The sequence below is a fragment of the Papilio polytes genome, unplaced genomic scaffold (assembly GCF_000836215.1).
Source record: "Papilio polytes unplaced genomic scaffold, Ppol_1.0 DF821511.1, whole genome shotgun sequence".
NCBI classification, from domain to species: Eukaryota; Metazoa; Arthropoda; class Insecta; order Lepidoptera; family Papilionidae; genus Papilio; species Papilio polytes.
Window position 1 is genome coordinate 2,505,449 of NW_013527693.1, and position 16,598 is coordinate 2,522,046.

Here is a 16,598-nt window from a genome sequence, read left to right on the forward strand (position 1 = left end):
TGCACATTTTTATCATTATCACGCAATGTTGATTTCACGCTAGGTGATAATTGACACGCAATGACATCAAAAAAAAAATTAGACTGTGTTTTAAGTGTTTTCCAAAGCGATATAACTTCAATCCATCTCCCTCTTTCGATATTTAGTGCTGGCAAGATTGCAAGGTTTTTGTATCTATTTTACTCTTTGAAATAAAATTTGAATAAATGGAAAATATTAAAACATAGCGGTGTATACATATTATATTTAAATTTAATTTCTCTGTCGGTTCCATTATGAATGCTTTACGTGGTGATTGAGAAATAATTTCCAAGAGATTCGAATCTTCTTTGACATTTGGCGTGAATATTTTTAAATCTGTAACTCTGTTCGCACGGGTTAATAAATCATGAGATAGAATTGAGTGGATTCATAATATTTTTTCTATAGTTTATTTCAACAGTGTTTTTAATAACGACATTAAAAGGTTTTTATTTGTGTGTATTTTGAAATTGAATTTCGTAACGTTGCCCTAATTTAAGCGACGTAAATCAGAATCTACTATTGTTCAGGAATATAAGTATTCATTAATCAACTAGCTTTCGTCCGCGTCTCCTTCCGTGTGGAATTAAAAAAAAAAAAAACAAAGGCAAGCCTATGTGTTCTTCCTGTCTATTCTCTATATCTGTGCCAAATTTCTATAAAATCCGTTCAGCCGTTTAGGCTACAAACTAACAAACATCCATCCATCTAAACTTTCGCATTTATAATATAACAAATTTCATGGAGATCTGTTCACCCGTTTAGGTTACAAACGCTAACATCCATCCATCCATCCATCCATCTAAACTTTCGCATTTATAATTTAATAATATATTAGTATGATTACTTTTCAAAATGTAGAGTTCGCAAGAATTTAATGAAGTAGATGTACTGATTGCTATTCAAATCACAAAAAATGGTTACCCAAAAATGGCTTGTGTTTGAATTAGTGCGGCCATAAGTGTTTAATTCGCTTGCATAGAGTCAGTTAATATGTGACTGTGCGCTAACGGAATGCTACGGATTTAGTACGAGTCGCTTGAGACGTTGCACTTGCCTGTTAATAAAAGGACTTTAGAAGCTTGTAGAATTTTATTGCGTTGAATCCGACGCACTTAGGGCCGCAATCCCGGCCGTTTGAATGTAATAATGACACTGAAATATGACGCCGACTCATAAGGGACAAGATAACTTGTCCACTGTAATAATAACAATTTAGACTTGATAGTAAATAACAAGAATTTTCCAGAACTTTTTTCTTAGTTCGCTTGATTTTAATTAGATTGTCATTCAGATTTAAAAAGAAGGGACAGACATATAAAATTATTTTTGACATTATTTTATAATTTTTTTTTATTTATTTAATAAAAACCAGAAGGTAAACAAGTTAAAGTACACCCTGGAATCTAATTAACATGTTTATAAACGTGACTTAGTCATATTTACTTGTAATAGAACACCAAAAGATACGTTAAAGCGAATATTATGCAGTATTTAGTTTCTATGAATTTTAATGTTATGGAAAATTAAATTAAGTAAAATCATAATAATAATAAATGTTTACATGACAATACAGCTAAATGGAGAGAATAATTAAGTGCACAAGGACACGAGCGAGGCGCCGTATGACGCCTGGCTACGCGTTCACACTTTTATGCGAGGCGCGTGCGCAGGCGCGGGCTATGATTTAGCGTTTGGCGCCATTTCCATACAATTTCATTGTTCATAGAAGTGCGGCGCCGACGGTCACCAGTTCATATGTAATTTTATGATCATCGCTCGCTCGGGGACGCTGTTTTCTGCATCTTTGCGGCCGCATGAATGCAAATTGAGGATACGGCGTCGTTCGAGCCGAGAACGGTCTTTTTAATATTGCAAAAATTCATGAGCTCGCTCCCGCGTGTTCGGAATACTTGTACCTTTGTGAAATTCGTAAATAAAGACGACATTGTTCTTAGTATACTGTTACGAAAGGTAAAATGCCGTAGAATATTTTAACAATACCTCGTAAGGCTACTTTATAAAAGTACACTTAATGGTAAAAGTTTATTTTAAGAAAATAGAAATGTACATAAGTCTACGTGACGGATATGTTATGATACCTCTTAGTTATAAAAAAATAAATGAATGTAACTAATCAGTGTAACTTTGCTAAAAAAAAGTTAAACCCAATAAAGAAAATAACAATTTTGTTTATGTGCTATATGTAAATAGATTTATGTATCGTACTTGTAGTTTTCATAACAAAAACTAAAAAGAAACCCTTAACGAAGTCGTACTTTTAGGATCCAGTTGATAATTCATGAGTTTCGGATTCCTATAGTGCCAACCCATCTTATTACTCATTACAATACTATAGCCCATTATTTTCTACTAAGGGGGAAACTATCTCTAATCGTATTGTGATATAGGTTGTCATATAACAGCAAAGCATTAGCTCCTTTAATATTTCTTACATAAAAACATTCTTGTTCATTTTAACATAATAATGGTATGCGTAGTCAACAGCTAACGTGTAGATGTGTAGAACATAACTACAGCGAGGTATTGAGTGAAATTTATAAACAATACAGTCAACGTACAGTCAAGTACAGTAACGGTGTACCTTATTATTTCGAGATAGGTACTATATTAGCATGTGTTAAACGCTTCTGTTCATGAGCGTACGTTTCGTTCAATAGGCGAGCACCGTTGAGAGATTTATCTCGTACATATGCCGCTACAAATTCAGATAATAGTTTGTATTTCAACGGTGCGTTCCTCTCGATCTTATTGTTAGTGAGATTGATTTTAATAGTGCAATTTAACTATTATCAAAGCTTTCATACAGACGGTTTATGTAATGAGGTTTTACGTCATCATTGTTTACATTTTTCTCTATATAGTTTTAAATCAAGTCTTGAAGCGGCTTGAAAGATGTTGAAAAGTGTGATGTCATTCGATTCATGTTCTCGTAAAATTATCGTAATGTTTTAAATTATTTAAGTAAAGAAAGTTGTGATATAAAAGGAGTGCCGAACAGCAGCATAACCGTATTCAAATATCTCGCAGATTGTCGATTGTTATCGTCACGTGTCGCAGCACATTGATTTCACCTAATCAGATATCGATTTTTATCAGTCGAGTTAAATCGTTGAAAAGAAGACATCTTTATCTACATCTGGGCCGTTAATTCTCGGCAAACTCTCGCCCGATGCGGATGAAACGATTTAAAAAATATCTTAAACATTCGAAAGGTGATATATTTATATTTATTATATAATTTGCAGTACGCATGAATATAAAATAGGCTTTCATCTCTTTTAACCCAATCGGCTTGTCAGTAAGATAGCGATCGATATTCGCGATCCCGCTTAATGCTAAAGGTGATACTGTTTCACTTTTTGGGATATCGTAACGTACATCGCACATTTTACCAATAATTTATACGAAGTTATAAATGGAAATGAAACTTGATTCGTATTGTAATTCGATCTCATCTATTGCACTTTCGTTAAAAATAAAACGGAATACCGAGTAAACGACATTTAAACAAAAATCGGACGCGTTACATTTATAATTTTCTTTTTGGTTTAACTTGACACATTCTAACCAAAGACAGAAAGCAAATTACTATTATTATTTCTAGCTGCTAATCAAAGAGCACATTTTTTATGTTAGTGTATGTTTTTCTTGCAAAAATATTTCCACACTGTTTATTGTTTCTTTCATTGTAAGCAAATGCAATGTTTGCACAGATTCCACTATGAGAGTGTTTGTAAATTGTAAAAGATGACAAATAATCTCAAATAACAGTACAGCTGCTTACTTACTTGATGTCAACATAAACAGACAATTGAATTACTAGTCAACAGTTTGGTGAAAATATACACACGCTTTTTTTCATTTTCCATGCTTCTTTTTAGTTTCTACACGAGAAGCGGAGTGTTTATAAAAGATGAACTGCAAGGAAACAACTAAGTAATTTCTAAAATTTCTCCTGACTAATCTTTATCTAAAGTAGAGCTTCGGTGGCTCAGTGGTTTAAGCACTTGACTTGTAATCTCCAGGTCTTGGGTTCGGATCCCGCCATGTACCAATGTGAATTTCGATTTTTCGAATTTTTATACGTACATAATTTACCTGACGTTCTTACGGTGAAGGAAAACATCGTTATGCAACCTACACATATCGGCGAAGAAATTCCAAGATATGTATGAAGTCAACCAACCCGCACTGGACCAGCGTGGTTGACTTTAGCCTAGACACCCCTTACTTTAAGATAGGCTTCGATGTCCTCGGTGGGGACGTATAGTGAGCTGATGATGAATCTTCATGTGTGACTGAACAGAGTTTCTGGACTAACCTGTCTTTCCAAATCCAGTCGTCCTGTAATAAGTAAAACTAAGTTATGATAATTATTAAGATAAAAACAATGTTCAATTAATAAGTAAATCTATGACAATCAACACGTTTATCTATGACCGCTGGTTCAAATGCAATCAGTGCTATTAAATTTCACTGAAGATTAATTTAATCAAAGCGATAAATTTAAGTACCTCGTGTAGTAATAACTATTACACACAATTAACAACTATGGTAATGGATACAGTATCGCTCGCTACGACTCGTGCTCTTTACTGTGTGTACACAACTGTACTGTTTAGTTCATGAAAGCCAATGTATTCGACAGTATATGGAACTCCTTCGCGAGGTATATTATTTGTAAAAATTATGGGATTTGTCGAGGTTTAAATTGCTTAGATTTATCTAAAACCTACTAACTTCACCCCCATTCTAACTCTTCGTTTTTTTTTCTCATGTCTTTGTTATCCATTGCCTTAATCTCTCGTATAAAGTCAGGCAATCCATCTATAGCTGTCAGGAGGTCATTCACGGTAGCCCTTTTACATCAGATGATCCGCTTGTCCGTTTGTTATACAGAATAGAATATTGTGTCTTGAACAGGAAGATTGTGTTTTGATTATCAAGAAATATCCAAGTGGATCCATGGTGGGCCCACTCCAAATCGGGAAACCTCGGATTAAATCACGGACAGCGTACACTTAAAACTTTTTCTGATTGTCTGTACGTTTAAGTATCATTGGCTCGGACACAAAGACGCCGATGAGATCACTGAACATAAGACTAAAGCAAAAACTTCATTATTGACTACTACCAAGAACATGTGAAGTGCACTGCAGAATTTTGCTTAATGCTAAATCTTTCGAAACGTTTTGTGAATCTCTTATGACAGTAAATGTAGACAGAATGACATGCTATAATCGTATAATGCAAATGGTTCGATGAAAGCTAACTTAATTTAATAAAAATGGAAAAACAAGAAAGATCAACAAAAGTATCGATGTTATCGAATACCAATCGAGATATATCGGTGTTTCGTAACAGTCCGCCAGTATTTGCGGTGCGATAGCGACATATGAAAACATTAAGATATAAAAGCAAACAGGCCCGCGTGTTTGTCTGCCAAGAAGTTGTTTACGAGTGTTATGAAACGTGTTAGATTACGAGATAACGTTTCACCTAGGGACAATAAAAGAAACGTACAAGAAAGCGGAAACAAACGTCGAGAATATTCTAACGATTGGCTAACATTTACAAAAATCTTCACAAGTAATAAAAACAGAAGTAATAAAAACAAACAGTACTGCCATTCATTCTCAGGAGACATTGCTCGTTGGTGTACTGATTAGTACACCAACTCTAGAAGGACCTATTTTGTTAATGTCAACAATAGGATGTACTGTTAAAACAAAGCTTTAGTCAGCAAATATTTGAGAATCAACCTGTACAGGACGTGCAGTACCTTGTTTAAAGTAATGAAACATACATCAAAGATAATCCAGGGGGCAATCGGATGACAGTCTTTGATTCGAAAATCAAAGCCGTAGTACGTAGATCATAATAAGACGATGCATACAAATATGCATAGATTACTTTGTGATTATTAATATTGCCAATAGCAATTCAATTATGAATTAGGTTGAGTGTTGAATTTAAATCGCAGAGCTGTTGATAATTGTGTCGAGTGTGAGAAGGTATGCAGTCTATCTCATCCTATGAACTCATCTATTACGATATAGTTAAACGGTTATAAATCAAAAGTTACAGTGCTTCTTTGAAAAGATGATGATTCCTTGTTCTATTTCAATAATATCCACATCATTTTTCATCTATTCTTCTATCTGAAACTCTTCATCATTGAAATCAACACTTCATGTTAGTTAAAACAGTTTTGTTGGAACTAATTCCTAAGAACGCAGCAAAAATGTTATACCTAGAAAGGAAAACAACAACAAACTTAAACAAAGCAAGGTCTACCTATCGACAAACTAATATCGTTTACATAAGAAGTTACAAGTTTGTTAAATTACATTTTACTCCTAAACTTTGCAGCTTCACACCGACACAACCAATCTAAACCGTGGGCGTTATTAAAACAATCAGACGAATAAACTAGACAAGACAGTGGGCAAAGGATGTTCTTTGAACGAACTAAGATACGCCTACTAAGCGACTGTAATGGAAACCTTTAGCTGATTATCCCATTCATGAACACGTGGATTCGATAATGTCAGAAGCATTAATGTACAGTGTACAAAAAAGTTAACGTCATGAAATAATCTTACTACCGCGTGAACCATCGGTGTTTTTCCGTAGCTGGTTGTAACCATAGCAACAGTGGATATGCGAAGAGATGAAACGTGAGTGAGCGATTGCGTTGCAGTCAACGTGAGACTCATGTTATTGTGCTCGCCTAGTCATCATCTAAATGCTTTGTTATAAATGTATTGTTCTATTGCATGAACAAAGTTCTTTTTTTGCAACCGCTCGTTATTTACAATCGTGGTAGCAGAAAAGTTCGTTTGGAGAATGGAGGTCAAGGATCAAGAGCTTTGACCTGTGATAAGTCACGTTTCACGGCCGCAGGCTGGCGCCGCGCTGGTCGCCGGGCGCCGGGCGCCACATGGCCCGTTTCCGCTCACAAGGGACACCATTCATACCCTATCTTCCGACATCGATCTCTATTATTCTAAGTACGTTTGATAAATCAAAGATAGTAAGATCAAGGTTGATCTATATTTGGTATATCGGACCTCGATATGCGTCTCCACATTGAATGCGTATTAAAAATGATTACGATGTATTTTTTTAATGAAAGAATAGTCTGAATGGGATTTGAATACATTGTTAGAGGCGGCGTGTTTAATCTCACGTGACCTTTTCCGAGTGGGAGATCGGCTGTCGACATTTTTGTCGAAGTGTTGGACGATGATTTATGAAACAATCGACTGTCTATGTTTGTTTCCTACGTAGGTACGAATACGAATACAATTCGTGAGTAGAACTATTGAATAGCACGTACGCTGGGATGTTAGTGGGTGGACGTGCGTCTGCACCGCACTTTACAATTCAATTAACATAATACGTTAAATGTCAACAGATCAAAGCTATAAAAGCGTAATAGCAAATAATTAAGTTTTAAAGGACATATTGATACATCTTTATTGCTTGTAATAAATTGAAGAATGATTTTTACAATTAAATGAATGATTTAATATTGAAAGACGGGACTGTAAATTTATTTAATTGCAAAGATTATTTACCTTCAGTTGTGGCGTTTTTAAGTCTGTCGTAGTTGGAAAAAGGGACTCATTTGTATATTTGTCGTCTTTAATAAATATTTAATAAATACGTAGCTACTATATTCAAACGCAAGAAGCTGAAGCAATTAACATGTTTAGTTCCATATAAGTTTTATAAATATACATAAGTTTGTATCGTTTATTTTACCGTAAGAGGCGAATAAATAATCTAGATTATAGTTTAAAATAAATTATGTTAAATATTAATTAATAATTTGTCGGAAGCTCTTAGTTCCGAACAATTAAACGGCCAAACGTACGAGTTTGTAATAGACAAAATTTAAATATTTATTCTTTTAATTACATTTCCTTAATTTATTGCGCCGCCAAAGAAAATTTATATATTTTTATTCTCACTTACTATAATTTCAGATTAAAATTTTAATTATGCAAAAACTAATTATGTTTTTAAGTTAACATTTGTTTAATTAATTTGCATAGGGAATTTTTATAACTGGCCAGCATTCACGTGTAAACTTTGCACTATTAAATCAATAGATATGTTAAAGTTGTATTATCTATGACACAATCAGCACGGCGATTATGATTTATTTAGCTGTAAATTGCTAATTGCCGTGTTTACGATTCTACCGTTTTTTTCCTTGCAATTGTTTTCATTATTAGCACTAGCTGCGCCCCGCCTTCGAACGGACATTACATATTGTATAAATCTGTTTTTTTTTTCTATCACAACCTATGTACATACAAATTTGTCGTGAGATAATTTAATCATGGTCCTTACTAATCATACTAATATTATAATTGTGAAAGTTTAGATGGATGGATGTTTGTTACAGTTTGTAACCTAAACTGCTGAACAGATCTCAATGAAATTTGGCATACATATAGAGGATAATCTGGAAGAACACATGGGCTACTTGGTTTTGTTTTTTTTTAATACTACATGGACGGAGTCGTGGGCGAAAGCTAGTATAATATATTGATGGCAAGGACTTATATATTCAGCACAGATTGTGTTTGATCTAATGGTATCATCGGCTTCTCGGAGTCGAGTTTCGAAGCTCTCATTCGCACCGAAGAAACCGGCCTCTTGTCAGTCACGAAATCTGATTTTTATCTACAACACTAAACTAAGACAACTGCTAAACGATTGTTTGGTAACATTAATAAATCGAGTTTAGATAGATACTTTTACGTCTACGTAGATTTTTTTATTATTACGAAGGAAAGTCTTGGGAGAAAATAGTCGTAAAAGATAGCTAACACTGATTCTACCGATCACTTGTGAATGAGGACAGAAGAATCAGGATTTGTAATGAACGTAGGCCTTCACGTAATAAATTTACAGAAAGGAGCCACGAGATTGAGTAGCTGTTTTTAGTTTGCACAGACGTCTCGTCGCATTGTTTGTTCACTTAAAAGTGCAAACACAATTTCATGAGCGCTCATTCAAATCGCGATGAAGAGAACGCAAAGAGCAAAGAGGTGTCTGTTTGTGATATTTGTTTACACCTCGTTATCTCCAAGCATGAGTTAATGAGTTATTAAGTAGTGGCGCAGTATAGGTAAGATAGCAGGAAGTAATTTACACGAGCTAAAAAAACAGTTGTCATTATTGAGATACAGTATTCATCATTGTTTCGTGTTTTTTCCGTTGTATCCGTGATAAATTTATGTATAAACCCATTGTTATATATTGTTACTGTCAGTAGATAATACAAAACTTAGAACCCTGTAAGAGAATTTCATGAGGTTGTTATTGTAGAGACGGGAGGCGGCGCAGCGAGGACGGAACTCGGGGTCCTCGCGGCTCGTAGGCGAAAAATGCAAATCCTAGCCGTTTCACTTTAGGACAATGCGTTTGGAGTGTTGCACGTCTTGTAAACAGCTTGGACATGGTTCGTTGTACTGCTTTTTTGGGTAAACGGTTGCCGTAAACGGCGCTGCATAGGCCGCCGCAGAAATACCTCCCGGCGGCACGATGCGGCGCCCGCGCCGGCCGTCGCCGTACATGGCTCGCGCCCGCGTGAACGCGACACAGCGTTGTAAGTTATTTCCAAATCACGTAACTATACCATTTTAGTTTACAGTGAAATTTGCGCAGTTCTGTTCGGCACAAACATGGCCGGAGCGTAAGTAATGGTGCCGATAGTACGATTTTTTGTTTTACCTTCGAACAAGATACACTTTTCATTTTATAACTTCAATTCGAGCGCGCGATGTTGTGCGTTAAGATTATGCTCTAACATTAACATAGAGAGCGCTGCGAGTGTTGAGATGAAATTATATTTTATGGAAATGAACATTGAATCGGAGCCAAGGCGGGTTGCATTTTCATACCACGACAGTTATGCGAGCGAGCGCCGCGAGTGCCCATCGATAACAATGATACTGCGCCCTCTCGCTCCTCGTTCCCCTCATCTCCTTGCGCCATAAACAATCATCGACACGATCATTACAAATATAAGCTATAAATTAGTGCAACGCCGGCAGGGAGCTTGCTGCTCGGTGCCTCATGCATTTGTAATAAGGACAGTGTCCTGTTCCTGCGTTGCCGTACTCAATGAAATGACTGCAAGTCGCCGTCATGTCGGGCCGCAGTCGTAGCTAATTTCAACTGTTGCCAATTAGACTTTGCATTTAACATGGCCAGTAAGTAGCAACCGCTTTACATTTCATTAACTTCATGGTTGAAAGCAGACAACGTTTCTTAGAAAATGTAGTTTTCGACATATTTTCACTCTCTGCCATTGATGATGTACGCAACTCATCTTACTAATTCTACCTATATTACTGTCAAGTCTTCGTATTTCTAATATTATTATTCTAACGTATTTTATCATATCAATCAATGTTTATATAATTTGATAATAATTCATTGATTGTAAATATTATTAGGTCATGAAATATTAATAGAATCCGTTCGGTTTTTGATCCAGATAACGGAATCGCAAACAAAATAAAACAATGGTATCGATGTTATCTCGAGTTTGTTTGAACCGCAAGTGGGTTAACCGTTAATTAGGTCGAGTATTTTATTAGCGACCGAGCTGCTTTATTGATTGCCAGCTCTACTGAACAATTTAAAAATATCTTTAACAAAAAAAAAAACCTTTGATGCTTATAACCAGACGCGTCTAATTTGGACGCCGACGTTTAAAAAGAAATTATTTTTATATGATAAAAGTTTGAACTTGCTGGCATACTTACAACTCTTGACGCACCGTCAGATCTCGAGGTGACAGAAGTGACAGAAGTGACACAAGTGACAGGAATGACAGCGCGAGGTACTGTCGGCGCATCTTTTGTTACGTCACCCGTCGCGCGTCACTTTGAAATAGTTTCGGTAATTTTTACTTACTACACTTCGAGGTCAAGGTATTGGTGTTTATTATAATAGAATATTACGTATGCTACTTCTAGTGTATTTTTAAATGACATGTTTTAACGCTTTTTCTGATGTAATTTTGTAAATTTATATGGAAAAGCAATCGGTAGCAAAGAAATGCACCAAATATTAGGTATATATTTGTAAAATAAAAATAAAACTCTGTAGTTGTTTGGTTTTCAAAAGTTTATTTTCGGTTTTAAATACGATTACAGTGAGTAGAATGTTTAAAAGTGTCATTTCTGTCTACCCTCAGTTAGAAGAAAAGCGAGATTTTTTTTAATGTTATCATCTTTCATTCACAGAAACTATCTCTCGAACTTTTCTTCATCGAAATTCTTGAAAATTATTTTGAACGCGATTATTTATAAAAATCATGTAACACGATATTTATGACAGCTTAACGCTTATTTTTGCATTCATATGATTCGTGAGTCACGTAGAAATTTTAAGACATTACAGCGCTAAAGATTTATTAGTAGAGTCCCGTAAGAATTTTCTAAATCTCCACCACGATTAGTATTACTCACGATTTGCGAGTAAAAATAGGAGAAAGCCAACACAAACTGCCATTAGCAAATTAGTTAATTATCCAATCTTCCTTGTTCAGCTCATAAATAGGCAACAGCTGTGTTAACTGAAAACAACAATTTACTTTGTAAATGCAGCATTTATTTGCCTTACATCCTTAATTATAAAGATTCGTTTAGAAAAAAAAAAGGTATATTGAATAAAACATTCAGGTGAGTAATATTTGTTTATCTTTTTTCAGTGTCTTCAAAACAAATAATTAAAAGTTGTCAGTATTTAGAATATTCCAATAAAGTACAAGCTTTGCATCTTTTTATTCGTTTAGTTACAAGTTTAAATAGGAATTTTATCGCATTACTTATCTAAAAAGCTCGTGCAACATTTGCCTGATCAACATAATGCTCCCTTTAACAGTCATGAATATGTGGAACTCGATAAATATATGTAAAAACAGTATTGGAATCTGCTTCTAGCATTAAAATGCGTATTACACGATGTCTTCGTATCGCATAGCTGGTCGGGTACAACGATCTAGGTATATTACCGATAAAGTCGAGTAACTTAGTGGTCACATCAAAGCGAGCGAGCCACTTATCACGTGTGTTACTTTTGTTTTGGTATTGCGCTCCGGTTCCGCGATAGTTTACGTGCCGTCGACCGTTAACCGTCGCGACAATAAACTGGCTCCCGACTACTCACGCTAATCTAAGGGCAAATGGATTTCCACTGCTCATGCTCACCCACACACGATGTTTCCCTAAGTATAGTTAACATCTATCCGAGCTTGTTGGAATTGAAACACAGTTCCTGGAAAACCTTACGTTGTTGTAGTAAAGTTTTTGTTATACTACATGAATTATTGATGGTCGTATACCGCGGCGTATTCACGGTATCAATCGGGCACGTAGTCGTCGCAGCGGCGCCCGGTTACATCATACGATTGGAAAACTCGCCGCGTTTGAGAGGCCTAAAGATTTTAGGTCGAGACTAGACTGCGAATGATGCCGGATTTAATCAGTCGCCTCACGTCCTCCGAACTAAACGACGCTTTCGAAAAATTTAAATTGATACAAAACGACATTAATGAGTCGATCACCGAGAAAAGCTTCGATTCCGTTGGCCTAGCGCTGGTCGTCGTGTGTGTGCGTGTGTACAGGGTGTACCTATACGTAGTGTGCGCGGGCGCCGAGCCCGGCCCGCCCGAGTCAAAGGTGCCCCGGCGCCGGCGCCGACGCAATGCGTCCTACTCGTCTTTTGCGACCGTATATAGGGAGAGCAGCATTTGAAATCTCTTAGACGTAATTAAAGTCAATATCAATGCGGACGTCGCCAAATTCATTAATGTTAATACATTAGCGACAAAACATTTTGATTTACGTTAGATATTAGATACGCGTCGGCCTTGAGTTTAATGTATCGCTTCAAAGGATTAAATGTTTCCGATCGTTTGGCATTTGCTCGATCGAAAAATGTTCGTAATGAAGCATATTTATTGGTACTTCGCTATACATATATTACATTTGCAAATACCCTAGGCCGCTTCGTCGCCACATTGGCGCCATTTGCCAATAAATTTAGGGCTGTCTCGGGCATTAAATGAATTCACAGATTGAATTATGAATGTCGGCGGAGCGGCGCGCGGCGTGCGGTGTGCGGCGTGCGGCGTGCGGCACTAGATCACGATCCTCTCAGTGTAAACAGGTCCGATCATCAAGCAGCCTCCCAGACGTCACGCTGTAGCCGCACCAGATAAGCTCATATAACCTCACGTTTTAGATATATGACTCGCGTCGCTGATCGTGACATGCTGTTTACGATACTAGTTTATGTTCCTTAGCGTCTGCGCTATTAAATCATTAGCGCTACTGAAGAAGTTGCGATATATAGAGGATGATGTGTTCATGTTAGTAAATCTTGTTCATAAAATTTATAAGAACACTATCGCTTAGTAGGTATCAGATACAAGTAATACACATTTATAATAAAATTATAAATTAAATTAAATATTAATTAAATTAAATATTTAATAACTGAATTTTGCATCGGAAATAGAAAAGGAGCAAAAGTAAACAATTAAATAGAAAATGCTATCAACGATCATAAAGCAATAAATTCAAATACAATTAATGTTGTAATAAGGCAAAGGGATAAGAGTCATCAGTAGCGATAAGGGGAATGTAAGCGCCGCGCAAAATGTTACTGATCCCGCTGTTCCTCTATTTTCGTCGAGAGTAAATCCAATAAGAAAGCTATGCAAAGAACAAATGCTGCGTCGTTGTCGCCGTCTAGACGTCGGTCCTGTTACGATGGAATAACACTGGAGCGAGGCGGCCGCGGTGGGTCGAGGTCCCCGGCCCGCCCCTCTCCTGCGTCATACCAGCAATTGATTTAGCGACATGTTTTTATAAGATACGAGATGGAGTCGGCCGCCGGGGAAAGTGTCGATATACCTATTTATGTATATGTGAAATTGCCTATGCCTTGTTCTATTTGTTAGCACCGCTTTAGATATTTGTGCTCGACTTCGTCGCACACAAGCGCGGCTTAATTTATTACCTTTGGTTCATTGCAGATAGGCACGCAGCGCTCGTACTTCTGATATAGACTATTATTACATTTCCTTGTATTAATAAAGTGTAAAAGATTTATTTGTATTGTTGCAGCGCCCGATATCGTGCAGGAGGACAGTCCGACCGTCGTCATCACCGGCGGCGAGGAGGAGGAGCTAAGCATGAAACGTAAGCGCTATTACTACATAAATAATTGCAATCGATAAGTTCAGCCTTACGTCATATTAGAACTCGAACTAAGTACTACAATTATGATGCTAGAGTACTTAATATAGCTGTATTGTGTTTGATTCTATCCACATAAAAATGAAATTTGGTAATTTTTGTCGAGATAGGTATCCGCGATACGAACGTACCTTATAAATAGCGGTCACTTAAAAGTGTGTATTTTTTTCATTATATGTAGGTACGTGTTGTATTATGTGTTACAGATTTTGGAGCTTTATTAACTGGACGATCCCCTCTTTGTATACGTCGTGATGATATGACGGGGGTGGCCGTCGCCCCCGGAGTGGCCACCGCTCGGTTTACTTTCCGACGTCGCCATCTATTCTGGTCTGTAATCCTGGGACCTTCAATCGTAACGCAACCACGCTCGTTAGCATTTCTAGACAGAGGAGGAAGAATGCTACTCGAACACCCATTGAAAAGATCACCCGGTATTCACGCGACTTACGAAGAAAAAACTGATAAGGTACGTTGAAATACCACTTTTATTTCAGAGTAGAGATGGTTTATTTTCATTTAATGTGAATCTGGCACATGAGTGGTTCTTGTGTATTATTCTGTATCTACCCCCCGTCTTTTGTTTGTAAGATATAGTTTGTGTAATTCAACATCACAATGTACGATACTTTTGCAACATGTTTGCCTTGTCATTCATCCTTTTATGGCGCCCTAATGTGGAGGACATTTAAAGAAACGTAATTAAAATGTCATTGAGCACAGTGGCGCCGGCGCCGGTGTAGTATTTCAATGTGTTTTTTTGTCTGTTTGCCTGTACATCGAGTGATTGTTTTTAGTTGTGCGGTGTATGGCGCCGAGTACCGCGGGAGTATAAGCGGTTGCTAAGAGATGGGTCTCTCTACGTGGCCTTGATCTGGGGCGACGAGCGGAATAACTCCATGGACAAGGCTTTAAGTGGACGAATTAATAGGTACGTCCACTGCCAACTGATAGATTAATTTGTTAAACGTATGTACTTTGATACTTTTATGTTATGATTGTTCCTTATTGAAGATTGTTTTACTCCCTAAGTGATTAATTAACAACTCAATTGGGTAATCGTGTAAAAATAATATTAAAAGTCAGATGTAATCACAAATTTTTAAACACAAACCTTGTTAAGAAACCAAAACTTACACCTCAATATCAATATTTTGTATCTAAATAATTCCGTAACACATACTATAATTTGCTAGGTATCCAGCACTATCTACGGAGATGTTCACAACGCTGTTAGAACCTGAACATCCACCGGCGTCCATCGGTAACGGCGCCTGTGACGACTACCGCACGCTGGGGCAGGAGGGCGGTTGGTGGGGCGGCACTGCAATCGTTACAGGGGCCGCCGGAGCAGCGCCCAGCTTGCATCTCGCCATCATCTACAATGGAATATTCACGCTCAGTGCCAGAGATCAATCTGTCAGAGTCTTGCTGACTTTACCTGAACGGAATCAGACTATTATTGACGAGGTGAGTACTAAATTTTAATGTTGTAATCTATAAGCGTGATGAATGGTAATTAAAAATGTGATAATCTCATAAGCTGTAGACCGTTTTTTGAATACTACAAATCTATCAACAGAACAAGCCTGATCACAACAAAGTGTAAGACACTTAACATAGTAACATTTTTTTTTCTATGATTTTATTAATCGACATTTTATATCTAACCTTCCAGATCCAGAGTGTTCCCAAGCCGGGTTACGAGATGAACGTACTAGAAGTATCAACGCCGGTATCGGCTGCGGAACTGAGATCGTTATCTCGCGGGAGACTTCTGCTGGCGGTTGAAGAGCTCGGAACGGTGGAGCGGCGCATCGTCGGCGCCGTGCGGCAGAAGGCGGCCTGCGAGGTGTACCACGCCTGTCTGGTCGCAGAGAGGGCACCAGCTTCACCCGCACCTGAGGGTCTTGCCTTGATATACATCGATAAAGAAGGCTCACTCGTATATGATATACAGGTAAGAAGTAAACTGATTTATGGGTGCAAAACCAAAAAGACGCCTTTAGTTACTTTTTCAAAAGGAAATTTTCTAAATATTCAGGAAATTAAGGTTGTTTTCTTTGTGGTTACAGGTTGACAATTTGGGGATATCAGACCCTAAAATAACTCTAGTGGAGGAGCAAGGCAAGCGGCATTCGCAGGTGGAGATCCTAGACACGCGCGTGGGCGTGCTGGCGCGGCCCAGTGCGCGGATCTTCCCGCCATTATACGAGGACCAGCTCGCCGTACACATCGGAGCTGATGCAGGTACAC

At 37.4% G+C, this 16,598-nt stretch overlaps 1 protein-coding gene across 1 annotated transcript in view; it reads left to right on the plus strand.

Annotated features, from left to right (window-relative positions):
• The window catches only part of LOC106108442 (dorsal-ventral patterning protein Sog), a 77,851-nt gene that overhangs the window by 56,199 nt on the left and 5,054 nt on the right, over positions 1-16,598 (plus strand). Inside the window, 6 exon segments of the mRNA XM_013289608.1 lie at positions 14,211-14,285; positions 14,549-14,811; positions 15,140-15,273; positions 15,539-15,812; positions 16,021-16,302; positions 16,418-16,592. Of these exon segments, the coding sequence (XP_013145062.1) occupies positions 14,211-14,285; positions 14,549-14,811; positions 15,140-15,273; positions 15,539-15,812; positions 16,021-16,302; positions 16,418-16,592 (1,203 nt within the window).